At 41.3% G+C, this 27,951-nt stretch overlaps 1 protein-coding gene across 3 annotated transcripts; it reads right to left on the reverse strand.

Moving 5' to 3' along the window:
- On the reverse strand, nt 1-27,369 carry gramd1a (GRAM domain containing 1A). Of its 3 annotated transcripts, XM_068569836.1 has the most exons (20): nt 26,915-27,029; nt 24,549-25,671; nt 17,053-17,305; nt 15,567-15,587; nt 15,226-15,310; nt 14,947-15,050; nt 14,642-14,737; nt 14,194-14,274; nt 13,494-13,612; nt 12,340-12,649; nt 10,912-11,065; nt 9,591-9,737; nt 8,310-8,431; nt 7,408-7,550; nt 5,718-5,821; nt 4,901-5,131; nt 4,269-4,350; nt 2,891-2,998; nt 2,289-2,409; nt 1-2,142 (listed from the first exon to the last, which is right to left on the reverse strand). In XM_068569836.1, the coding sequence occupies exons 2-20, from the start codon at nt 25,016-25,018 to the stop codon at nt 2,020-2,022; spliced, it is 2,874 nt and encodes a 957-aa protein (XP_068425937.1). In that variant the 5' UTR covers nt 25,019-25,671; nt 26,915-27,029; the 3' UTR covers nt 1-2,019. The 3 variants fall into 3 exon arrangements, with proteins under 3 accessions (XP_068425937.1, XP_068425938.1, XP_068425939.1); XM_068569837.1 differs by lacking the exon at nt 24,549-25,671 and having other exon boundaries at nt 5-2,142; nt 26,915-27,369; XM_068569838.1 differs by lacking the exons at nt 24,549-25,671; nt 26,915-27,029 and adding an exon at nt 19,932-20,956 and having other exon boundaries at nt 6-2,142.
- Between the last annotated feature and the right edge of the window lie 582 nt (nt 27,370-27,951).

Consider the following 27,951-nt stretch of genomic DNA (forward strand, 5'->3'; position numbering starts at 1 on the left):
TATTCCCCCGACCTACTTTGGTCCACTGCAACTTGACCCACATCTGTTGGAGGTAAAGACACAGACTCAAAGACGAGCGAGGACATGTTTTATGTTTTAGAACTTTTCATTTATCTCCGTGGAGCGTGTGCAATCACATCTTTACAGTACATTATCATCCATCTCTCTCTCTCTCCCTTAACAACTCCCCTCTTAAATAAATATTACACCATTTTGTTACCCGCGGATGGCCATGCACAGCGTGGCCCACATGCTTCTGTAGCCGCGTTTTTCAGTGAAACAGAGAGAGAGATTGAAGGGGAAGAGCACAGAGAGGAAGAAGAGTGAGGTTGAAGAGTAATGAGGTTAAAGAAGAAGACGAAGACGAAGAAGAATTCAAATCATCGGAGGCCAGAATTGAGGACAGGCTGGAAATAAAAGACAAAATAACAAAGATAGATAATGAATCTAATAAAAAGAGAAGACGCATGAGTCAAATTAAATCTTACAAACACACACAAAAAACAATACTGCAAAAACTTTTTTCCCTTTTTTTCTTCACCTGGGCTTACAGAATTCGGGTTGGTCCTTTTTGTTTTTCGAGACGTCCGGCCCAGTGGGACAACGAAGTAGCCGACTGCTCAGGTTTCCACCGGATCAAGTCGACTGTTAATATCTGGCTCTGCGATAAAAAGAGTGAGCAACCAAACGTGAAAGAGAAATCTCAAACTCAAGAAACGCGAATGTGAAAATGTAACATCTGAAACACTGAGGACTCCTCATGAACACACACGCATACACACGTCAGTCAAACTCTTCTTTGCTTGTTGTTTTTTTTTGCCTCCACACACACACACACACACACACACACACACGCACACACAATTTATCATTATTATTATTAATATTATTATTATATACTACTTTGTTTGAAACATTCAAAAAGTACTAGCATCACTATTGTCATTATTGCTGTGACCAGTAATCCTTCTCATCTCGCTCCTCTTGGTCCGTACTGTAACAGCAAATCAGAGCACAAAATAACCACCAAATGACTTCTTGAGAGCAGGACAAGGACTTCAGGTCAAACGTCATTGGTAATAATAAATACTGTTGTTCCAGTCAGATGCAGCTTGTAGTCCTCACAAAACACCCCAACACACTGATTTTGAAAAAAACAAACAAACTTAAAACCCCACGTGGGAAGTGGGAGGAGTGGGGGTGGCGTTTGAGATTCATTTTCAGATGTATAATCTACATCAAAAAAAATAAAGCTGAAAACTAAAGTGTCTGGTGTTGAAATGTTTCTCATAACTGTTTTTTCGCGGAGGATCGACGGCCTTTAATGCGGGGCTCAACTCGGACACGGGGGAACAAATGCCTGACGGACAGAAGAGTGCGAGGGAGGCGTCCTGCTCTCCCTTCCACTCCCAATCGTTTGTGTGTCACATCCACACAGCTCGTGGTGTCGACCCATTTTTGTTTCAGCAGGCGTTCACTATAGAGGAAACGGGTATATAACTCTTCCCAGGACTAGGGGGAGGACCCCCCCTAGTTTCCAGAAGCACAGATCCCCATGAAATGTTGTATTTCAGAATAAGAACTGAAGTCTGTGATAGTCATAAAATGAGTGTGGGTGCGGGGCGGCCATTTTGAAATGTGTCTGATTCTTGAGGAGTGGATGGTCTGCGTCGGCCCACCAGTGGCCTGTTTTCATACACTACATACAGGTGACTTGCAGCTGTAGGCAAATTATTGCTGTGGTCCTGATGGCTTCCAGTCTGAATGAGTTCATTGAAGTTGTTACTGGTTCCAGCTGAAGGCGAACGTCGCCATTTTCAAGTCAGTCAGGCGAGGAGAATTGTGGGTAAAGTCCTCCCCTCCACATGTCCCCACTCCCGATTTCTTTCAATTTGGAAAGAAGGAAAAGAGCAAACTATAGTGCCGATCCAAGTCGACCAGCCTCTCTCTTTTCAACTCTACCAGTCCACCAGGGTGTGTTCAGAAGTGGGAAACAGTCAGAGGGCGGTCGGGTGACGCTCAGGCATCAGTCAAGGACTCTGACAGGGTTTCATCATCATCATCATCATCATCATCGGAGGGATCCCGCTGCCCCTCTGGGACCACGATGCCCCGGTGGAGCTTTTCTAAAGACTGCTTCATCTGGGAGATAAACATGGATGAGGTGGTGATAGGGGGGTAGAGAGAGAGAGAGAGAGCGATGGGGTGAGATATACTGGATTAAATAATGCAGTGACGATGCAGCACATTATATGCACTGCTCCTTGCAGGTGTGCAGACAGACAGACCTGGTCGAGAAGAGTGACGGAGGACTGCAGGATCTGTTGCCACTTGCTGAGCTGAGCCTGGTGAAACTGCCGCTGAAGCTGCAAGACCTGAGCCCACTCTCCAGCTGTCTGGGGTAAAGGACTGAGGAGAGAAAGGGAGTCAGCAGTGTCGTCATGGCTCTTTTACCAGAAATACCAGGTTAGATTTTATCCACTAGGGTTCAGCAGAAACAGGCTCTCAACTCAACATTTACACATCCAGCAATTACAGATTGACATTCATATACATTTTGAAATTGGGTTTTCTGTGGCTACCCACAGAAAGCCAAAAAACAACCAAAGTGCAGGTGACTGAACCATTGAGCTGAAAGATGGGTAAAAACTCTGTCTCATTAAAACACATCATTTATTGCTAAAATTGATTAAACTTTAATAAGCCGTTCATCTATTTACCTTACCAAAGCCAAGAGAGGATTTGTTGCTATGCAATAACTTAATACTCTTGAAGGATATTTCACACATCAGATCCCACGAGAATAACTCCCTAAGCCTGAGAGCACAAGCCAATTACCAGAACAACAGAGAGTCTATATTTGTATGGAAAAACAGAACGGCGTGTTTACCTGTCAGCAACAGAATAGGAGTGCCATGTCTCCAGTGTGTGGGCCGCTCTTTCCAGAGCGTACAGCTTGTAGAAGAGCAGCATGTTGAGAGCCACCAGCACCACCAGACTGGCAGGGACAGACAGAAGAGGATCTTATTCACTGACTACTGCAATTAGCTTCAGAAATCGTTAAGAATAATTGTCAATAATGTCAATAACACTGCTGACCCAAATATGTCAATTCAATTACAACCCAGCACTTATTCACAACACAATGTCATTTTATGACAGGAGAATTCAACCCCGACACAAATGTTACTATTACAGTTCTACTCCTGTGCAGAGTTTCAGTTTTGTTTCTGTTCGGAACAACTCAAACGTAGATTTCATGATGTAATATTTCCCGTAAAATTAACTCAACGATCACACATTACTGACACCAATTGCAACTGGGGACCTGAAAGTGTTGTGCGTCGAGTCAAGTAGTGATCCTTTTCTCTCTCATTGAAAACCTGAATTACATAAAGCAGACCAGAAATACAAACTATAAAATAATAAATAAATAAATATATAATAATTAGAGATGTGAAGGTGAATTAAAATGTCTTTGTTTTTGAAGTAGCACACATACATAGAGTTGGTGTGTGTTGTTAGTCCCTTGCAGATTTTAAAATCCCCCCAGTTTGTGTCAAATCTGTAGGAAACAAGATTGTATTTCATGTTCAGTTGCAGTGCACTGTAAAAGCATCAAAGGGTGGATTTCTCCTGTATCATTCACATAGTTCTCATTTATGCAGCCAGTGGAATAAAATCAAAGCCTCATACGAACCTGATACAGATCCTATTCACAAAAAGGAATTGCAGAAAGGAAGGAAGAAAAAAGAAGAAAAATAGCAAGAAAAGGCATCGTGAGGATGTTAGTAATGCAGAAGATTGACATCCAATGCGTCTGAATGAGGGAGCATTCAGACACATATTGAACCAAAGACAGAATAAAAGTAAATAATCAAAAGTACACAATCAAACCAGAGATTTGATCAGGTAGGAAAGGACGTACAGTATTACTAAGGAGGTGAACCACATGCGAGGACACACACATACTTTGTGTGCAAGTAAACTGTACTGTTTTAGTACTCTTTCAAGGTCCCTTTTCATACAACAATGCTAAACATAATCTATATTTAGACACGCTAATCTCCAATATAAGTAACTCATTGTGTGCGAGATTGCTCGTGAATAAGGCAAATGATTTATATGACCAGTGTGCAGAAAAAACATAAAACATGCTGGAAACGACCTTTAGTCTTTTTCTCGAGACAGCCAGAAGGGAAGCCCAGGATTCAGAAAGGCTGCTGTTATTCATGGGCTCAATGACACAAACACAGACTTGAACTCACATGAAGCTGACGATGAGGAGGATGGTGGATATACTGTTGGCTCCTCCTCGTGAACGCTCGCCCAGCTTAATATACTGAGCACCTAAATCAATAGAAAATGCTTTTAGTGAACATTGTGTTTTTCAATGTATATTTCTCGAAGTGTAATAACAACATTTTAAAATATTTTTTTAATTTTTATGTAACAGCTCCAAAAGAATCCAATAAAATGATTAATTTGTGATTTGGACCTTTTTTTTAGTGGCAGCTTTTGTATGAAAATGTCTCTATATTTCTTGCCTTCCAGTTATGTTAAAGGACCACAGACGAATGTTTGATTGGTGGTGGCCACCTCCAACCTTTCATTTATTATACAATAGATTTTAAATCCTAATTCAACCAATGATCGAGTGACAATTGTACATCTTGTCTAGGTTGAGTCTGATAAAGACAGTTTTTATAGCTGCAAATCATGTCCCTTTGTCCCCTCTGCAAGAATGACGCGTCAGTTACTGTAATGCAGTGCCAAACAGAACCACTACAGGGCAGTATTGCACAGAAGATGGATTCATCGTTTTTGTTCGAGTACATAAGGGTCAAGTTCATCAACGGTGACCCAAAGCTTTCCAACAACTGCATCCTGGTCGACTTACTGGCTTCTCTTCTGTCCCTCTCCTCTCCGACTCCTCTGTCCCCTCGGTCTCCGGAGCCCATGCCTCCTCCCTCTCTCTCTCTCTCCTTCTCGCCCTGGCGCCGAGAACAGGTGCGTTTGCGGCGGCGCAGGGCCGGTGGAGTCTTTGCAGCGTCTGCGCCCACGATGTCACCTGTGGTGACAACAGAAACCTCCGTCTGCAGTAGCGTCTCCAGCTTGACCACCTCACTCTCTGAAGAGGAAGAAGATGGAGAAATTCAAATACACAGGAAAGTAAGGTGGAGGAGCAATAATACTGGCTATCAAAACATGTCACATACACAATGCTGGCACTAAATACTTAATGACATTTTTAAAGACATTGCTTTAATTAACTCAGCTGGTGTTCTGATACCCAGTCTCATTTTTTAAAAGCATTAGTATGTCAAAATAAAACAAGTCAAATTAATTCGTCAAATAAAAATGTACATAAACCGTTGAGCACATGAACAGACTCATTGTCCATTTATGTTGCAAAGAGAAGGGAGGAGAGACTCTTACAAGCCTTTCAATAGGGCAACATGTACATATTCAGTCTACAAGGCACACAAATGGACAATAGGTAGTGCTTTTATGATTCGTGGTCTGCAACATTAAGCTGTGCTTTGGATTTCATGTCAGGTGTGTCCTGTTTACAGAGTTTCACTTTGCTTTGGGTATTTATTAAAGGGAAATAAGCCTGAATAGGTTAATACAATAGGTCTGTATACACGCCATTTGTATTCCACAAGCAGCTTGTATACAGATTTAAACTGGAGGAGGCGGAGCATGTGACTCACCCATGTGTCTGTAGTACTCCTCAATGCCGCTCCAGGTGTTTTTTTCAATCAATGTCTTCACCAGGCTCCACGGCTGCTTCCTGTAGCAGATGTCTGAGGAAACTCTGGGCAGAGGAAACGCAAACAAGCCCCGTTTAAAACATATACAGACTAATCGCACATCTTTGACGCTAAATCAGTAGTTCTCAGTTAATGATATCATACATTTCCAACCGGGCACCCCACAACAACCAGGAACTTGTGCAGGTGTTCAATTTTATTTTTTACACGCGCACTTCCAGGCTAATATATAATGTCTCTGTGTTGCACAGAAACCAATCAGAATATATGCACAACACGCCAATGTCAGGATTGCAAAGTTTAGAAAACGATAAAATTGTGCTGAGAGATTCGCTAAAATACTCTGCAACAGGAGACTTTGAGCACGAAGAGAAACTTTTTATTTATTTGCCTCCAAATAGTGACCATTCTCTCCTCAAAGATGTCTTTTTTGGGGGGGGAGGGTATGTACAAATAAGAGTAGAGGTGTGTTTTTCCAGGTCTTTAACACAACTAAACAAAGTAATCTGGACAGGTGATAGAAGGCAGAAAGATGACAATCCAAAGGAGAGCAGTTGATGACAAAAACAGGATTTATAGCACACACCTTGCTAGCAGTGTTTCAGGACAGTTTGATGGTGGTAGGTTACACAGATATCTGACAAGTGTTGTAATGCAAGCTAGTTGATTTATTAGTCATAACTGGCTTCAGGTTCAGAAACGTTGTTGTTCTTATCAAGCCTGTATTTACAGTGTGGATTATGTCTTTCGGTTTAGAGTTATTGAAGTTGTATTATTATTCTAATGTGCTTCAATACATTCGGCTCGCATTTGTACAAAACTAATTAACTTTACAGAGAAGCCTTATTCTGTTGTCTTTCATAATAATAGTCATTTTTTCATTTTTGTTCAGTGTAGGGGTCAGAGTAAGATGGCTCCCTTATGCCAGGTTATAATAAAGACCTAAAAAAAAAAAGAAGAAAGAAATTGGAAGAAAACAATGTTCTAAAATCTGGAAATAAGATGATGCGGCATCCAGTCAAATATCGTTTGGCCAGTTATGTGAGAAAAGTAGGGCCTTGACAGTAAAAGCAACAGAAGGTGTTTAGTGTTCGGGCTGGATTTTTTTTTTAACCATAAGGAAAGCAGCAGGGGACACTTGAAGAAACAAGGGAGAGAAAACTCTGAAGGGATTATATCATATGAGAGTTTCTGGTCCCAGAGGCAAGGGGACTTAACTACTCAAGTTCAGATTGCATCATCTATTTTGAACATTTCAAACTGACATGATATGTAAACTGGGATACTACGGCTCAGTGATGAAACATAGCCCGCTTTCTCTCTTTCTACTGTTTGATTTCTTTGAATATTTCAGTGTGCGTTTCCCGTCGCAGGAGACTGGCCCACATCAGTGGATTCATGTGAATTTTGTGTTCATTTTGCTCTATTTTTTATTCTACTATTCACTTTATACCCCACTGATGTTACTCCTTTTATTCTGTTAAGTAAAAAACATTAGTTGAAGTAGTTTTATAAAAAGGAAATAGATTGAAACTTTGAGTTAAAGACGAATGTAAGTTTCATGATGAAAAACAAAGACAGTGGTGAGCTTAAAAGTAAAGAAATTCCCAGTCACAAAGATGAGACTTACCTGAGCCGACTCTTGTGTTTGTTAATGGAGGTGAGGCAGTATCTGTGGACCGTGTAAAAGTAATCCTGGTAGGGGATGCCTGAGGTGATGACCTCCGAGTCCACCACGAAGCACTCGCCCCGGGCGCTGCTTTTATGCAATGTCTGCAAGCAGGAAGAAAAGTGGAGGTGCATAGTTAATGTAATACAAACTTAATGGTTTCCTTCAACATTTCTGGATTTTATAGCTTTTTTGACCGATAATTAACTGCTGTAAAAAGACACTAATATGCTTAATCACAACGGCTTGATGCTCCCCGTCTCAAACGGGCATTCTGACATTCACACCCACATCACATGATCAGCCAGCTGTGGAGTTAGTTTGAACCTACTCAAGCTCTGTGAATCCATCCTTCACACAACTGTTTTTTAATCACTTTTCATTAACAATTGGAAGCCTGGAGAATTAATGTCTGGAGAGATTATATGAAAAGGTGCACTAAGCCAAGTACTAAATGCATATATTACTGCAGTGTTAAATGTATTGTAAAGAAACAAAAATGTTGAATATCCTGTAAACAATTAGATTTGGATGCAACATATACACTTAATTGTATCAAAAGACTTTTAAGACTTCCTGTTTCTTAAACATTAAAGAACTAATTGACGTTCTTTGTATAATTCCTCGACAAGTAAATATTGCTTGTCACAGTGAACCATTTGTGAGCTCTGATGGCCGCGATTACCGACAAAAACAAAAGTAGCTTTGTCAAGAAAGATCGTCAAGACAGAACTACATTTGACTGTAGAGAAAGTTCCACTCCAGCTGAAGCTAAATAAGGGTTTCTGCCTTTAGCAAAGCCTGTGTGCTCAAGGGACAAATAATGAAACTAAAAACAGGGTCGGTGTTTGTCAAGGACTGACCTGCGTCTCCACCACAGGGGCAGTCTTGGGGCCGAGGGGGTTGTTGAGGGCGATAGTGTAGCTAAGCACACGGCTGGTAGTCCCACTGCTGCTGTCCGGCTGCCATTCACCTACCGATAGGTCTGAGAGAGAAAGAGAGAGAACGAGAGAAGACACAGAGAACATGAGTGAGTCAGGAGAGAACAAGATACAAAAAGAAAGTCCCAAAAGATTGTGAAAACAAGAGGACAAGAGAGGTAGAGAATTTATGAATGAAAAGGAGAGACCAAGAGATTTAGAGCAGTTGGAAGAAGAGAGTGAGAGAGAAAAAGGTCAATCCACACTACTCCATAATAAAAAGAAAGAAAGAAGTGCCCCAATTAGAGCGATGCAATGTTCCCAAGCAGGCTGTGCTTCCCACTGGGGTAGGCACTGGCCAAATCAACTCCATGGCTTTGCCTCTGTCCTCATTTAAACTACTGCAGAAAAAGTCAAAAATATACACTGCATCTATGCAAAAAGGACCTTGATTATCAGTCTATCAAATAACATTTTAAAATAGCTGTACAGTAGCAAAGCTGGTTATGAAAAAACAGAGAGGGCAAAGAAAAGAGGCTGGTTAACACAGCGTGAACAGCTAGTGTGGCACCCTCATTAGTGGCACAATAGAGTGGGTACACAGTGTCTTTGCAGCGTGGGTGGTACTTTACTACATTGGTATTCTTCAGCTGGACAGGGCAGCACAGCTGCTTCATAAGAGCAGTAAACTACTTTCAAAAAAGGTTAAAAAAAGACCACCAAAAATGACAATACAAATAGATACCCGCAGTGCACTTGTGACCGAGTTTAATGGCAGAAATCATCTGACAAAGTAACATCCATAAACTTCCAAAAGATTCACCTACAGAGCAGTAAATCACTCCATGTTAATGTTTGAAAAAACTTTCCTGCAATTATGTGGAAGGAAGAAGAGGTGGACCAAGTCCATTAAGCAGCAGAGCAAAAACAAACACCATGCCCTAACCGTCACTGTGTCAACAGGAAAAACTGGATTGCTTGTGCTCAATATTATGAAAACAAGTTAATGCAAGTTCATTGCTGATTGCTGAAATATAGGGAGCATCACATTATGTTGCACAGTTTCACAGAATGAAAAAGAGCTCAGAGAGGTTGCCGAAGCATAAGTTCAAAGCCAAACCCAATAAAAAAGAAAAAGTATACTTCTTCATTAGAAATCAACGGGAGCGTTCTAAGAGAAACAGTTTCTACCATAATATTTGTGCGTGTGTGTGTTTTACCTACCAGTAAAGTGTCTCTGGGAGAAGAGGTGCTGGATGAAGTGTATGTCAGCAGAGAAAAGGAGGTCGTGCAGCTTGTCTACACTCATGCGGAGAGCATTGTTGATGTGCAGCCGACCGCAAAGGTCCGCGCAAAACGACTCCACCTCACCTGAAAATCAAGAAGAAAAAAAATTATTTTCTTTACATTCCATTTTGACATTTATCTCCATTTTGTGATTTATACGTTTATATGCAGAGCAGCAGTTGCTCAGAGGGATGAGTGGTCGTCCCGTAACCACGAGGTAACCTGTTCGATCCCTGGTATCCCCATAGTTCATGTCAAAGTGTCCTTGAGCAAGACACTGAACCCTAGTTGCTATCCAGGCGCCTCACAAGGCAGCCCACACATCCTTAATTAAGGATGAGTCAAATGCAGAGAAGAATGCATAAACTTCCAAAAAACATATTGTTTTTAATTCAGGACAGATTCACCCAGAGCAGTAAATGTTAATGTTTGAAAAACCTTTGCTGCAATTATTGTGGAAGGAAAAAGAGGTGGAAGCAATGAACCAGAAAGAAACAAATCATTCACAGAGATCAGGAAGAAGGGAAAATAAAACTGTGATAACCTTTCGCACCTTCAGAGTTTAAAATAGTACAACAGCATCTCCCATGAGATTTTATATGTCCTTAAAGGGACAGTTCAACCTCAAATCAAAAACACATTCTTCTTCCTATCTGTAGTAAATTCTGTAGTAAATTATCTCGAATATATTGCCACTCAGCTTGTAGTGTTCAAAGTCTGTCTCTTTCCAGAAAGTATGACTAGACCTGCTATGAGGTTTGTGTTGGAACTATTTTCTTTCAACTGAACTACACCCGCAAAACATAATCACAGTGCAGAAGGAAGTTTACATCCACTCATGGACAAGAGGCTTGTGACAGCGTAAAGTGTCAACAATAACTGCTGAGCTACAACATGAGCTCGTTCAGTGGTGCTTTGTGAGCCAACAGAATCGGGTATGTATGGATGCTCACTTCATCTGCGTGGTGATAAGGTTAGCGGGTGCAGTTCATTAGAAATCAAAGAGTTCCTATATGAATCGGGCAGATATCTCTGGCCGATATCTCAGAAAGGCTAAAGGAAATATACGTGTTGGGGGATTTTGGGGTGAACTGTTTCTTTAATTTTGCCGTGTTATTATTAGTTCAGAAGAAATGACTTTTGTTTTCTCTGATTTACAGTTCACAATATACATCTAGTCTATCAACTCTAGTATTTGGTAATTTACACGTTCTCATTACGGTTCTTGTGGTCGTTTGTTCACCTAAGCAACACTCACTCTCTTCTTGCGTGTCAGAAGAGTTGCTGGGGTCTGTGGGCAGTTCTTCATCGATGGTTATGTCCAAGGAGGAGAGGTTTCCCAGACTGGTGGTTGACGGGGGCAGCATATAATTGGCTGACTCAGACAGACTGTCCCCTCCGTCTTCCAGATTCTGATGCAGTGAGGGGGAAAAAATGCACACCAAACGATAGTTAGCAAGAGGTTTGTAGAGAAATCACCCCATTGTCATATGACTTGAGCGTAAAGAAGCCTCAGCTTAGCTGACCTCGTGTTGACGCGGCCTGAACAGACGTACTTCTGCGTCTGTGCAATTAATCTGAAACTGACACACAGTCAACACAGCACTCCATTTATTCACTTTAGCTCGGCTTAGGCTCGACCTGTCCGTATCCAAATCAGCAACCACAGCAGCTGTTTCTGTGAAGAACTGATTGGACATAAAACCAACTAGAACCACTTCACAGTATTGCACATCTCAACTTCATCCTGTGTTTCTTGTGTCAGATTTTTGACTTAATTTAATTCAGTTATTTAATAGTTTTATGTTAAAATAATGCATTATTTTGGCCTTTTCTAAGCATTATTGCTGTGTTCAATTAGGTGCAGTATAAACGAACCTGCCATGCCCTAGATTATTTATTGTTGTAATCAAGCATCCAATTTCTTTTTTATATATATATATATATATATATATATATATATATATATATATATATATATATATATATATATATATATATATATATATATATATATATACACACACACACACACACACACACACACACACACACATATATATATATATATATATAAAGTTACAGAAAGGGTAAGATTTGTATTAACACTTTACTATGTCCCCAATCTTCTATGGGGGTCAAGTCAGTGGTGGTTCAAGAGGCTGTGAATAGTTGACGCAGAAGTGTTCAAATTAAACAACTAAGCTCTATTATTACCAGCTTGTACTGGATCTGTTTGCAAGTGTACGACTCAGATTAGCCAAAAATGTGCAAATATAACAGCTGCTACACTAGTTTTGAGTAACAACAGTCCAGTAAATGTATGTGTATATCTTATGTTTGTGTGAGCTACCTGGATCCGGAATTTCCCTTAGAGGATCAATAAAGTCATTATCTATCTATCTATCTGTGATGAATCCAACTATAAAAGCAAAGTTTCTCCTCTTAGCATTTTGTACTGACAGTCCACAGTTGTGTGGGATAACTTGCAGTTTTTGGCAATGCATGACGATGACAGTCTTGCAGGCGCTGCAGGTCTGACTATTCTTGCTCAACTGTCGTGCACATGAAGTCGTACAAAAATAAGACATCTAATGAGATCAGACTACACACTACACTACATTCACAGCTGGCTTTTGCTAAGCTGTATGCCAAAGTATGTGCGGGTATCAAGAAGAACACTTACAAAGGAGGCAGAAGCAGAGGCCGGAGCAGAGGCAGAGATGTTGGTGGGAGTGGTGGATGGCAGCGAGCTGTGGGAGCTGGGCGGGCTGGGCTCGAGGGGGTCGGAGCTGAGTCTGCGTCCAGATGACGAAGGCACCTCTATGGGCAGACAGGATGCGAAGGAAGGGGGAGAGGAGCCCCCGAGGTGAGTAGCTGAAGGAGGGCTAGCCAGACCACAGGGCACCAACAAAGGGGGAGAGCTGCCCGTAGAGGTAACCGACACGGAGCTCAGGTCTAGTAGATCCGTAACCGACACAGACTCGTCTCCTGGCCTGGGGAACGGAGGAAGTGAGAGCGAGAGAGAAAGAGACACAGAGAAAAGGCCGCCGTGTTTGTTTTCTAACTTACACGGACAGGGGTCGGAAATCTTTAAACAAACAGGAATTTTAAGCTTTCTGACATTAATAAAAACACAAATTCATAAAAAAATAATGACTTGAATCGGCACTTGGGGAACAAATACAGAGAAGAACCCCCTGTCTCCTGAAAAAAAGGATCCTCTTGTTTAGTGTAAGAGCAAACTAACCCCACATGCTATATGCATGCCAGTTAGTCTGGTGGTAATCACACATACATGGAATTATGTTTTATTTACTGCTTTCTCTGTTTTAGCAAGTAAACATTATGCAATTATAATTTTCTCCTCCTTGTCTCGTTTGTAATACTAGTCAGATATTGGTTTGAATAACTAATACTTAAATGTCAGTGATGGCAAACACAATTCCAGAAACTTTCCATTAACGATTCATAGTAGATTTCTTAAATTTGACAATTAATAGTAATTAATATAATAAACAAATAAAATAAGTATGCTCCTACCTTAGCTGATACAAGTTCAACTATTTCGTAATATTATTTCCTTATTATGTTTGTAAAATAATCAAATTACACAAAAATAAATGACCAATTACAGATGTATTTATTTATGATGCATTTTTTTCAGCTAGAGACTAAAAGGTCTAAGTCCATCCTTATGTTCACAAATATTGATTGAACTTGGCCATGGAAAACATCATAGTGGGATTCTTATATTTGGTGGTGTTCCCCTTAAGCATGCGCACACATACAAACAATACAAGACCCTCCAATACGCTCGTATTTACACATGACACTCACAGTAGGCCGTTCATGTGTTCGGTGGTGGGGGAGACGTAGTCATCGTCCTCACTCGTGAGGCCCAGTTCAGTGCCGTAACACTGGTGTACGATGTGCCAGAGCTCTTTGGGGGAGAGAGACTGAAAAATAAAAAACACAATATTCAGGATATACAGGATCAAAATGACATTGCTGATTACTGATGGGGGACATCCAACCAGCAAAGACTCATCTACTTCAAGATCAGCACAACAAGGGTCATGCATCCCACAACATTTTTTAACCAATCGCATTGAACGAATCAATGAACATGTTTTTGGTCTTTCCTTTACGGACTTCGAAATGTGTGCTTCAAAATAAACTACATGTAATTTTACTGACCTGCATGATGACACATGTAATCATTTATATCAGCAAAGTAGTAAATTTGAAGTTACCACCTCTGATTCTAATCACAATACACCATTTGATGAGTGTTCACGCAGTGACGAAAGTGTTTAGCTTGACAGCCCTTTGCAGCTGTGTTTTCAGCACCAGTCCAAATAAATGTCTTCATCCAAATGCAGCAAATAACAGTGATTTAAATTGTCCTCCAAATTCTGCGTTTGTGGCTATCTCCTGCTTCTTGACACTGTTCTATTCTTAAATGTTAACTACTAGCCATGTCACAACAGGCAGGCAGCAGCACCAACCAGCAGGAAGGTGGGAGAGAAGATTGTACCTTGTCCAACAGGGCGTTCTGCCACAGACGGAAAATCATCATGAAGCTGCGATCCCTTGCTCCAAAAGATGTGAAGAAGTGCTGAGTGAGAGAATGTCAGTGGGACAGGAAGACGGGGGAGGGGGAGGAAGGAAGAAAAACGTTATTTGACTGATGGTTTCCCTTTGTTGGGATGTTTGCTTTGTCACAGTCAGTGGAGATGAAAGTTGAGTCAGCTAACTTCACACTGCTTTACATGCAAAAAAAGGATAATTTACAATACAAGATATCAACAGCGAACACTTTTAATGCTTTTGCAGCAGCAGTTAACTTAAATTGTAAAGAATAGATAATGTGTTAACACACTGTAGAAATGTGCTTTTGGTATAAAAGACTGAAATTAAAAGCCTTGAGTTCTCTGAAAATGGGTCAAAAGTCCGGCTTGATAATATTTGTGCTCGAGGCCGACCTTCTCATTGTCAGTGCTGATCTGGATGGCGTTTGGGATGAGCTTGGCAGTCTTCTCCTTGGTCATAGAGGTTACGTCTTTCAGCAGGATAGTGATCTGTAACGAGGAGGAGGGAGATTTACTGTGTGCGCAGTTTGTGCAATTCTCTTATCTCACAGAGGGCATGAGCGTATCAATATTGAACTGCAGACAAGCGCATTGAAACAACTTCTTATCTGATTGGAGGTGTCACATTTACTAGGTTACAACAGGGTTTTGATTGATTGTACGCGTGCAAATGTGTACACAGTGTATGCATGTCTTACAGTGGTTTCCCAGCGGAAAATGTTACTGTAGAAACAAAGCCAATTCTCTGACAGATAAAGGCGGCCCTGAAGCAGTATGTCCTTCTGCAGAGCGCAAGAGTAGTCTGTGGAAAAGAAAAGAAAATAGGTCAATTTATGAGAGAAAAATCTCTTTAACAATTGAAGAGGTTGATTTTCAAGAGACAGGCCTGATATGTATTTGATCTTCTTGGCTGTTTGGTGCCACGTGTTGCTCGCACACACGCCAACATGTTTTTGACACTTATGTGTCACACTCACCCACTATAAGTCGCTCTGTGTCAGGAAGTTTCTTAAAGAGTTTACGAAAATCCTCGTTGCGCTGTTTGTATGTCGGACTGAGAACCTGAGGGGGACGAACAGGAACGAGAAAGGAGAACATGGTATTTTACTTCACGACAACTAGCCTGTTAATAGCTTTGAGCTAGACTAGGGTGATTGGTTAAATAGATAAAGGACAAACAGGGTTTTACAAGGCTTAACATTTTAGCCACATCAACTAGTTCCACTCGCCTGGAGCGGAAAAAAAACGGACAAACAGCAAGGTCAAGTACCCTTTGGTGAAAGAAATGTGCAATGAGCGGCTGTTAATGTGTACTTACATTGTACCAACTCTGCATTTTCTGTAAACAAAAGAACAGCATATATTTATTGGTGAACCTGCTCACATTTTTCTGCGACAATAAAAACTAAAAATCGCAGTACAAAACTGATTTTAAGAATGTCCGGAAAAACTATCAGCACACATTTGGTAAAGTAACACACGATATCTGTATGCATGAGATTCCGCCTATCACATCCTGAGGATAAGCTTTTTTTATGTAACATTGAGGTTTTTGCCGTTTTCGGGAGTTCTCCATTTTAAAATGGTATGTGTCTCTGACCGACTGCAAAGAGCAGTCATTAGCATAATGGCCAGTTCCTTTAACAACAATGAGCCTGAAATAAAAAGAGATGTGAAAACTTGAACAAAACCCTCAGTCACACGGAACGACAAACACTGCCAGTAAATGCTGAGCAAATATGCAAACATTTTACAGTCTGCAGACAGTCACAGCTCGCACGTCTAAAATGGAAGGTAAAGAAAACACCAAACAAACATTTACATTCACTCACCAGTGGAATACCATTGCCCCCACCCCCTCTTACTCAGAAACATTTTTGGTATTCAACCTTTTGTCGTTTTGAGGGCCCGTTAGCAGGTAAAAAGTGTATACACAGAAATAGTTTGCATTATCTGAGAGCTGGGAACTTGAAGTATTATTTGAGATGCAGCTCAGCAGTGTGTGTCAAGTGGTTCTTGTCTAGTTAAAAAAATAATAGGCTATTCATTAAAATTAATTTTGAAAGCACTTAGAACATCAAAATATATATGGTGGCCATTCACATTCTCCATTATGTCTCATATGTTGTTGCAGTAATAATTGCGTTGACACCATTTGTTAAACATTAAGACACCTCGCCATGACTTAGCTTCGGAGCGTTATTTAGCCCGTTCAAGAGAAGCTGGCATGACATGTTTGGTACTAATGGATTCAGACGGTCATCTATTTTCTGAAAATATGATACCAGTAAAGGCCGAGCAGGTTACAGCCTCCTAAGGAAAGTATGTCAGGCCCAGATCGCTAGAAATTCTGCTTTAAGCTTCTTTTTTTTATTATCAACTTATTTTAAATAAAGTGCAACTGGAAGTTGAGATTTACATGACAATTCTGGCAGAAGAGTGTAGCAGTTTGTTGGGTTGTTATTAAATATGGTTTAAGATCAAACTATGCAAAATCCTCATGAAAATTATTTAAGGTCTTTGGTGAGGACGCCACCTCATCAAAGTCTTTTGCAGAATAGCTAGTCTTAGTATAACAGCAATAGGTGTGGTTGAGTCACGCCGTTGCTCACCGGGATCACATGAAACAGATCCTTTACTCACAGACATAAAGCTCACACAGCAACCAAACTGTATATTGAACTGGTTGTACTTTTCAGGTCTCGCCTCTCCGTGTCTGCATATCTACAGACCTTCTGGCAGCAGTTTAGGATTTAAGTTTAGCACTCGTAACATATTACCTAGATTAGTGAATATTGAGTTACCTTGGCATTGCGGCTGAAGTGGCGAGAAGCAAGTGGGTAGGCGGATGTGAGGGAGGAGGCAGATGGTATGGAGGGCAGGGGGCTATCTGAACCCCCACCTCCTCCTCCTACTCCTCCTCCTCCACTCTTCTCTCCTCCACCTCCGCTTTTCTCTCCTCCTCCCTCGCTCTCACTGGCCCTGCCACCCCCAAGGACCCTGCGCCGCAGGGAGGGAGAGCTGCCGGGCGTGCTGCGTGGAGAGTTACTGGCCGTACTGGAGACAACAAAAAAACACACACACTTAGAGAGAGATTTGACTGAATTGTTATTTTTTTACTCTGTAATGTTGTTAATGTCATGGTATGAAGAAAGGCTTTTCCAAAGAAATACCGTTTTCTGCCAGTGCTATCAGCATAACTGATTTGGATCGGTTCAGACAGACAGTGAGTAAACAAAGTTGTTCAGTAAATTGTCTGAAGAAGGTCCAAATCAAGCAAATAGTGTTACGAAACCAAATTAATTTAAAATAAAACTACCATGTACCAAGGACTTCAGAGTGTTTGAGCTGCAATTACGGATCTGATCATTTCCAAGACTGAAATGCACCATAATTAGACACAGATGGCGAAAGTACAGCTGTCTTGACTTTGATACAACAGTGTGGTCGGAGCTCGAACAATTAGCCAATTGACAGAATAGTGATCAATGACAACTTTGAAAATGTTCTATTCATTATATGTTACATACATACTATATTCATCATATACTAGACACCAATTTCCAAACCTATTGGCTATCAGTCTGACGACAATGAGCCTCTGGGACCAAGCAGCATTATTTCTAAGGTTCCAGACAAGTCAGCGGCTATCCCGGGCCAAGACTCACTTTTCCGTGCACTTGCACACCGTGCAACGTGAGATGCAAGACTGGAGTCGGAGTTGAGAAGCGACAAGTATGATCGGTTGTTTTACTGGCAGCCAGTTTACGAGCTCATTTTTGTAAACCATTTAAAGCTAAGTCATCGTCAGATGAGAGCTTGTCGGTTTTGAGATTGCTTTTCAGCCAATATGTTCCACCTCTTTTGGTGTCCACATGGACTGTTTGCCTGCATTCAACCAATTAAAAGACTTTAATGGTTCAGGCTCCACTTCCCTCATCAGGGCGCAGCTGGGTGATGCGTGAAAATGGTCAGATTCACGCTTCACAGTTGTAATGTGTTCACCTTTATCCTCTGGAAGCAAAACTCCTGAGCTCCAGTTGTTTATTTCATTAATTAACTCATTAACTTATCACTTAATTTACTCAAATTGAGCTAAATTTGTCTTCACACACCAATCTTGCTTTACAGTGATTTTTGTACCATCCATTTGGGTCTAATTTGGCCTGATGTTCTTACTTTATTTGAAACATGCATTTAAACTGAATAAATATCTGTACACTTGTAGTTCGTGGTAGTTGTCTTTGTCTCACTTTGTTGTTTGTACATTCCATCCAACCTAAATTTAGTTCTCAAATACATAATTAATATGTATGCTGCATTTCTTTTGAAGTTATAGTAGCAGTTTAAGAGTGTCTTAAGTGGTAAAACTAATATCAACTTGTAAATTTACATGACAGTTTTCTCCGAGAATTCTTGATTGTGTTGAAATATTTCTTTTCATATTCTTTTTATTCACTTCAACGACCTGTTTCTCTTGACTAAAGTAGGAGGATATTCTTGGTTAAATTAAGTAAAACAAATGACATGACTACAACTCTGTTCCTGTGGACTTGGTTCGAGCTCTCAGTGGCAGGAACTGGAGCAGAAACAGACATGAGTCAGAAATGATCAACACCACTGATGGCCAGGACAAGAAACTGTGCCAGTATGCCACGTTCAATACGTCATTATCAATTAGAGAGATTGGGCAACAATAAGTGCAACACATAGTCACAGTCTCTCTTGAAAGCTGAAGGCAGCCAGGTCAACTTGTGAACACCGTGTCCATGTACTTTGGTGCAGTTTTGAATGCTGCTGGTTTGGTGGTTGTTTTAAATCTTTAAATTCCAAACGTTATTTTAACGCAAAAAAAAAGAAAGAAAGAGGAATATGTTTGAGACCAAATGCATACAAAAGACAATCACAATACATTGGTCTCATCTGCACTACAATGTAGGTGTACTCAAGGGGTAAACATATAATTTACATGCAGCGCTCAGAAAAGTTTAACATGGATTAGTTTTTGAGATTAACTGAGCATTGATGTTGTCTCCACATGACAGCATCGCAAACATTTTATCAACAACACCGGTATGTTTTGATCACAGACTGAACTTTTGAAGGTTTCGAAGCTGTAATGAATAAATAAACAATGAGGCATTCAGGCGGACACCTACGTGTTCTCCAACACCTGTCTGTAACTACGACAACCAGAGACGCGTTCGGCGGGAAGTCGCCAGTTAACACGGTCACCTGATAAACCGAAACACCGGCTGCCCCCCAAAACAGTCTGGGACATTCTATAACCGGACAAAGCCGCAAGAAAACGAGTCCGCTGCGTCCAATTAAGAAGCACAGCATAGTGCATGGGTGGAGGGTCTGCTACGGGGAGAGAGGGTGGGGTGTTGGAGGGGACGGGTTCCCGTCCGACAGTGTGACAAAATGAGTACCGACAGCACGAACACAAACATACAACTAGCAATCAGTTTGCAAAGCTAGTATCCCTCCGCAGCTGTACACCTGTGCTTCTGCATGAACTACGTCTGTCCCAGCCATGCAGTCCAGTCAGACGGATTTACACAGCTGTGACTCATTTTGACCACACCAAACGTATCACGAGCAGTGTGCCCGACGACTAGACAGACCACCGCATAGCATGCAGCTACCCATCACACGAGAGGAGACTGTGTATGTCACTTACTCGAACATGTCGCGAGGCGTTTGCAATCCAAACGATATCCACAATAACGCGCGCACACGTTGCCGTTAAGTATTGTATCAATATGGTGATCCTGTCGTGTGTGTGTGCGCGTGTGTGCGTGTGTGCGGCTAAAGCAAGCCAGACGCTACAGGGGTGTATGTTCGCTCTTCTGGCTTGTTTTCTTCGCTTAGCTTCGGGGGGAAAAATGCGCCCATCGTCCACCGTCCCGCGGTCGGATGTTAATTTCCCATCGTCGCTGACGGCCCCTGCACCTCGCAGCCAGGTACCGGACGGACCGCGGCTCCCTATGCCGTTAGCAGGACCCGGTAACGGGCTGCAGTCTCTGCGTCCATCCGTAATCCTTTGCAACAAGGGATAGGGTGGAGGGAGGGAGGAGGGACGAGGGCGGGGAGAGGGAGGAGGCGGCTCCATGTGTTGAGTGAGGCCTTGCTGCGAGGTGGCGCTGAACTGGGGGCACCGATAAGGATGATAAGAAGTCAAAACTGAGAGGTCTTATCTGATTTCAGAAGGACCAGTACTTCACAGACAGGATGTCTCAAGAACATTTACTAACACTTATCTATGCAACGAATGCCTTTTACAACAGACCCGGTCCTTGTTCTATTAATGCTTCTACCATCAACCCAACAGATGATCAAAACAAGCTTCAGCGTTCATTTCCTCCATTCATTTGTGGGGATCTGGTACTGTGCGTTTAAAGTGAAGTGTGGTGATCCTCCAGAGTAAACAATTAGTTTACAATTTTGATAATCAATGGTTTGTCCCATTTTTGGTTCTCACTCTTCTGGGAAACTGTCACAGGAACCTTTGACTATAATTTGTGACATTGTATACACCAAATACTACTTTGAGAAAGTTATTCAGCCCTATCTAAATCTATAAGCTCCAAACTAACTGAATATGTCCAAAATACAAGTCAAATAAATGCATGTATTTTTGACAAATACCTTCACACTATCAGATAGAGGCCATTAAGTGTGTGTGTGTGTGTGTGTGTGTGTGTGTGTGTGTGTGTGTGTGTGTGTGTGTGTGTGTGTGTGTGTGTGTTTTAAAAAAAAGAGACTGAAAAATGACAAACATTGTACAAATACAGAGACCATGGCAGTCTGTGAATCCACCTGGACAAAACCCAGCGTCCACACAATCCCTTAACCCTCAATCTCTCTGTCCATCCCTCTGGATTAGAGTCCACATCATAATCCAGGATGGACTGAGCCAGGCCGACATCTCTACTATACAGTGTCCCTCTGTGTAATCTGTTTTTTTCTGAGGTTCACCAATAGCCCATAATATGGTCAAGAGTTTAGTGGACTGGGTGGACGTTGAGAAACAGGGCAAGAAAGAAACTGAATGCAGCTGAGAAGAATAGCCGATGACAGGAAGTGGGTATACAAGATGTGAAGGTAACCCTCTTCCTGCCTACCAACATGCAATGTCTTACTTCAACAGAGTGAGAGAAGTGTGGTCTTAAATGAGCACAGAGCGCTATCTTTTATTTAGGCTAATTTAAGAATTCAATGAAGTTGAAAACTTAGATACAGCAACAGTGAAAGAAACTCTGGCCCAAAAGTGGCTCAATAATCAGAGGGAATGTAAACAAATCTACTTAATACAGACTACGTAATCCACATGGATGCAGTGTGGCAGAAAAACAAAAAGAGGTCACACTTACAATCAATCGCAAACAGTCACCAGGTCAATGTGTTGTTCATTTGGCTGTGCTAAACATTAATGGCAATTATGTCATTGTTAGAGCGGCTATGTGTGTGTGTGTACATCTTTGTACACTATGTGAATATATATACATTCTTCAGTCCTCTACATTTTTTTAAACACCGTCTCCAGATGAATTACTCAGTATATATAAAAAGATGCAATGATGTGTCTTTAATAATAAGTCTGTACGGCCTATGGCCGTACAGACTTAAAGAAAGTGAACAGAAGAAAGGTTTATAAAAATCAGCTAACAGACTATCAAAAGTACCAATTCATCCCCAATAAAGTATTTCAAACCAAACTTTCGAACACTGGGATCAAATAGTGCTGTCAGCAAACAAGCATCTCGAACTGAAGATATCACTAAATAAAACCTTTAATACCCCACAAGTTGTTTAGGAGCTCCAGCCACTCAACAAAACCTATAAAAACAGAATATCAAATTAAATATATAACATTTTGACAGGACTTCTAGGAAATCCTGCCAGTGTGATTCCTCTTTTTCTTAGTATGAAATAAACTTGAACCTGATCATTTGCTGTCACGTTTCTAAAAAAGGAGGCTAAATTTAAAAAAAAAACTTTGTTCCCACTGAAAAGATGAAAGTCAAGTGTGAATATTGTCCTGACATCAATCAAGTCAAACATGAGAAGATTCAATTTCATATGGTTTGTTGTTCACAAATTAATCTCCAATGCATCTCGATTGGCCTTTGTGTCAGCAGCTGATTTTATCTGAAAGAACCTTTCCACTGTTCGGTAAGAAAAATAAATATTTGCCAAAAGACTGTAGGGCAGTTACGCACCTGCTCTTTGGGAAAGACATTTGTCCAGGTTGTTTGGAAATGAAAATCAGTGCTGTCTGGGATAGGACTGGGCAAAGTTGAAAAAATGTAACTGATTGATTGCATGATTTTTCTGCAATTAATCGCATTATGCGCCAAATTCAATAATAATGTAAAAACTAGTGTATTGCAGGCTTTTATTTTCAAGTAATGTTATCAGGACAATATAACAGGCACTCTGGAGCAACAGTAAGCTAACATACATACATATATAGTATATAAATCTGTTTTCTTTTTTTTCTGAACATGTACTGTTCATTAGTAATGGTCCATGTGATGGACAAGGCACTCCTTTTGTCCATGTTCAGTTTGTTGTTTACCTTAAAGATGTATGTTAAAGACCAGCAATTGATTAAAATTATACAAAAGCAATAAGTGCTTTTTATGTTTGCCAGTTCAGTTGTAGTTTTTCTTACTCAGTGAGAAAAGCCCAGTCTGTTTTGGCTTTAACAAGTGCACTGAAGTCTGGTTGAATGAGGTGGAGACGTGAAGGACAGCTGACAGGTATCAGCGGCAGGTATCAGCGGCATTAATACCGAGTTAACTTGCCCAGCCATAGTCTGGAGCTTGTCATGCTGTACAGACATTCCAGTGAAAGTCCTCAGTGTGCGGTTAGTCATTTTAGATTAATTTCTGAATTTAGAGCTGAAAACCCAGGATTGGGTAACCAAAGACACATTTTAGTGCTAATTGTAAATCAGGGTATTTCTTTATTTTATGGCTAATCTGATTATTATTATTACTTTATATTTTGCCTTTCATATAATATTTTTTCAGGGTTTACATAACCTATGGCATCATGTTTTGGTGTTATTCCAAAAAGGCATATTAGGATTTAGCAAACATCGTTTAACCCTAATTCTTTCCCTACTCTTGATATAAAACCTATATTTGCTCACCACAAAAAGATTACTGTCAAACAATTATTTGAAGAGTCATAGCTAGGATATTAGGCTTCATTAATATTCAGCAAAAACAGTATAACTGGGTCAATAAAATTGTGTGTAAATAAAGAGGACTAGGACACAGCTGTTCATATGGAGCACAAGGGAGAATCACCCTCTGCTTGCCCTCTGCAGTGGTGCCCACAACAGCCACTGATTGGACTCGCATGACATCATCAGACTAAAAGCCCACTCCCATTGGCTGTTGGTGATGTCATGCTTCGGAAGAAGGATAAATGGCGCATGAACCCCGCCTCTAGCTCCTTATGACTGATCCAGCTCTATTTTCCCCTCACTGCCACAACACCGGTCTGACTTTCTTTGTGTACAGTTTACATAACAATGCTGTTTTGCCATTTTAATAAGGTTATCTTTCATTAAAGTGTATACTATTATTTTAAAATCCCAATCAATTGCTGGGTGATATGAAGTAGGTATGTTTTCTACGGGGTTGCGAGAGCATTTCTTGTTCATCGCTGAAAATCAACTACGGTTGGCTTCGTTTTTTATCCAACATCATAGTGCACCAAAAATCCCCTCAATTCAGTCTGGATTTTGCCAGGGTAATCCGTCCTCACTAGTTTTAGCCATTAGCTCATTAACGCCACTCTGGTCCAAAATAGTTGACCTGTTTATGATTTAAAAAAAAAAAAAAGGTTGACCAAGCGTACATCTTTCAGATGTGAGGCTTTTTAATTCTCCACCATCGTGCACAAACGAGAGGCAACTCATTCTAGTCAGTCCTTGCAGCCAGATCTGGTCTCAAAGGGCCTGAATGCAAATTGGTTGAGGTTTTACAGAGCTGAAAGCTTAGTATACCCATGAGACATAGCAAACATAGTGCTGACAGTGTGGTTGCTCTGTTCTGAGACACTGAGCACTGTGGCGCTAAGTTAAGTGAAACCATCCTCAAAGAGAGAATCATCAACTGAATGAATGAATGAATGAATGAAGGAAGGAACTTAAAAAAAAACAACATTGGGCTTCATGAAGGAGTGAACAAATGCTGCACATAAGTGCTTTATGTCATTATCTCTTTCATCATAATTTCTTTAACAGGCTGGTTATTTGGGATGAATCCAGCACACTAACCTGCAGCTCTCCCAGTCAGAGTCTCTGCTGAGCAGGCTCCTGAAGGACCAACGTGAGCGCCGGCTGGGAGAGGGACTACGGGACCAGGAGCATGACGGTGGCAGGAGAAGGTCCTGAGAAGGGATATCCTGACCTCGCTGATCCCCCTCCACCTGACCGGCCGCAGAGGGGGAAGGCGAGGGGCTCCGATGTTGAATGATACCCTTTGCCGTAGTCTCCTCTATTACAATATGAGGTGTTTTACCCCACTGCCGCTTAAGAGTGCAGCCTTGCTCCTCCCCATTTCGTTTCTTGGTACGGGTCCTGCTGCGGTGGGATCGACCATGGCGGCTAGAGTGTGACGGTCTGGGACTAGGCGAGCGAGACCAGGACTCTGTATCTGAGGATGGTGGCAGGATAGTCAGCGTTGGGATGGGAGTGAGCTGAGTTAAAGTGATGCCCTCTTGTCCCACAGGAGAGGACATAGTCATCTTCAGAGCTTTTAAGGGTTTAATTATCTCTTTCAGTCAAGTCAGGGGCGACAACAAAGGGCTTGTTGCATCTTGAGAGTTGAGACTGAACCATGACGGACTGAGGTGGCCAAATCATGCGTTTGTTTGATATATTTTAGAAACAGCATGGGTAACCACATCGAACTCTCCTCTCGGGAAAATCAGCTTTGCCATTTTAAGTAACACTAACCATAAGTTACATGATTTTGTAATTCTCAATATTTGCTGTGAACTCAAAAAAGGGTCCTCTCATCAGGCAAGTAAAATCGCCCATAAGTGATTAAGCCGCAGAGCAGTTCACAAGTCAACAGTGTTGTTGGTGTTTCTTTCCAATCAAAAACGATGCAACAGGAAGCTGGATGGTAGTCTTTGTGTTCATTGGGCAATCCTTTTCCGGTTTTTCAGTCTTTATATATGGTGGTAAAGAGTGACTAAATGCTCTATCATCCTTTTCTGTGTCAAGTTTATGAGCGTCACCCCTTCCACTGTCCGGTGTCACTCCCTCTCTTCGGTACTCCTCCCCTCTCCTCCCTTTGGCAGACTTCAAGCTTGCATTTGCATAACCATGCTCATCTTTGCAAGAGTTGAAGTCTCAGACAAAGACAGACAGATCTGTGTCGGGAAGTAGCTACCTGAGAAGTGACAAGAGCAGAAACTTTGCATTCAAAAGGCTGGCCTATATCTAACCACCACTTTCTTTAAAAATAAATAATCTCAAAATTATAAATAGTTTTACTTTACAACTAAAACAAATGACTGCGAGACAAGGGCCATTTCTGTCCAGTATTTGATACTGTATGCTCTGCGAGTTCTGGGAATATGAGGTATCATATAATGACGACGTATGCAATGAAATACTGTTCCCGTTAAAGGAAAGATGAATAGGGGATATTTATAGTGGAGTAGTTGGATGTATTCTATTACCTTGGTTTGGGGAATTGATTATTACTTCAGCTCCATATTTCAAGATTTACGCCCTTCAAGTAACTCAGAAATAGCCTAAACTGGTTGAAAATGACACCAGTCCCACTGCATTTACCAGAGGACAGACACCAAGAGAAATGTTAACTGCCGTCTTGCAAGGAAAGCCCTTAAAATCTGATGCGTGGCAAAAAAAAGGCAGGTGCTCTATACAAATGCCACAAACACACGATCTCGCACAGCCCCAGTAGCAGACATCAACAACACCTTCTGAAAATACATATTCCAAACAGCCAAGGTCGAATAGCCACTACACAGGCTATCAAGGTCATAACTACATGTAAACATACTGTAGATGTGTCCTCCAACAGGGAAGGGTTGTGTGTATGTGTGTGCGTGCGTGTCACTCCATTGTTTTGCATCAAAGCAGACACTTCTAAGGCAAAGGGCCGAGCACGTCTGAGAGTATTTGCTGTGATCTGTTTGAACAAGACCAATCTTGGCACAGACGTGTTTGTCCAGAGTAATCCACCATAATCCCCGTGCAGTCTTTACTCTTAGGTCTAAACGTACACAATTGCCTGATCTTTTTCAGTTTTTTGTTGCCATAAAACACCAGGCCACGTCAAGGTATTATAAACTCACAGACAGCCGTTTCAAACGCGGGACACACCGGTACAAACAGGCAAATACACGTTTCGGCGTGTGAAGCAAGTATGCGGGAAGGAGCAGCTGTCCGTGCGATATCAACTATTCAACAGTGTTGATCCGTGAATGATCTGCGAAAACACAGCCAACAAACTGATATCCTATTTTCTTGCGCAGTTCAACACCAAAGGACAAAAAGCGTGCGGAACCTAAATCGTGTTTAATGTAAATATGAATGGCACATGGAGTTAGAAAGAAGAAAAAAACAACTTTGCAGCTTGGAGAGATAAAAGTTGGATATCCTACCTCCCATTGGATGAGTTTCCTCCGTTTCTGTTATCTTGCTCGGCCTCAAAAACAAGCCGAGCGACGGTGCGGGAGGTAATGTTAAAATCCACTTTTTCACAGGAACACATCAACATTCTCAGCAGCGTAAAAACAGCATCTGCCCGACTGTGAGCCTCTCGCCTGCTAACGCGAAACACAACCGAGTTTAGCCTCTGAAGGCCGACGGCTCACAAAAGATGGCTAGCAGGCTTCCACTTCCAGCACATAAAGTACTGCGCCGACGTCTTCCATTTTCACTCTAAAACCACTCCCATATAAAACGCCGTTATTACACAACATACAAAGCTAACGACCGAAGTTAGGTTTGCGTTAAAGGCGCACCAAGTTGGTGTTAAAGTTAGACAAGATACTTTTTTTTGTCGAAAAGTGAAAAGGAACGCCAGTTAGTCGGCTGGTTGACTTATTACATAGGACGGGGGCTGTACGATCAGTCTCATCAAAAGAAACATTGTTCCTGTCACACAAATGTCTAATGTTACATAAAGCCACAAACTTTATTCTGTTATTTATTCTAGAATTAAAAAAGTTAAACCATTATTATGTTATTACATATACACAGCCACCAGCACAAGAAGACGACTACCCCTCAAACCAACTTTATGGTACAGTCCGGGAAAATAACTGTTCAGAGGATGTGGCGAAAGAAGAAGAGTCAGTGTTTACATCACACAAACCACGCTATTGGGAATTAGTTGTATCCTTCAACAACTTTAACCTCCAGATTAAGTAAAAACAAAGCTTCGACGTTGCATGCGTGCATTAGGTGTGTTTAGGTTGTTTATTTCGCAGAGAAACCGATGAAGGATTTCTACAGAATAAACACGAGGTCACCTCAACAGGTTTTCTCAGTAACCTACATACTAAGCAACTACTCGGCCTTAAAGTGAAACCACAGTTTAAACAATTTCTGAGCTAATTTGAAGGGAGCTGTCGTATGAGCGAAATCAATGGGCATAAAGATTGCGACCCCTTGTGTCTATCATGGTTCTGTGCAG

The sequence above is a fragment of the Clinocottus analis genome, unplaced genomic scaffold (genome assembly GCF_023055335.1).
Source record: "Clinocottus analis isolate CAN_PGR_092001 unplaced genomic scaffold, fCliAna1.0.p SCAF_9, whole genome shotgun sequence".
NCBI classification, from domain to species: Eukaryota; Metazoa; Chordata; class Actinopteri; order Perciformes; family Cottidae; genus Clinocottus; species Clinocottus analis.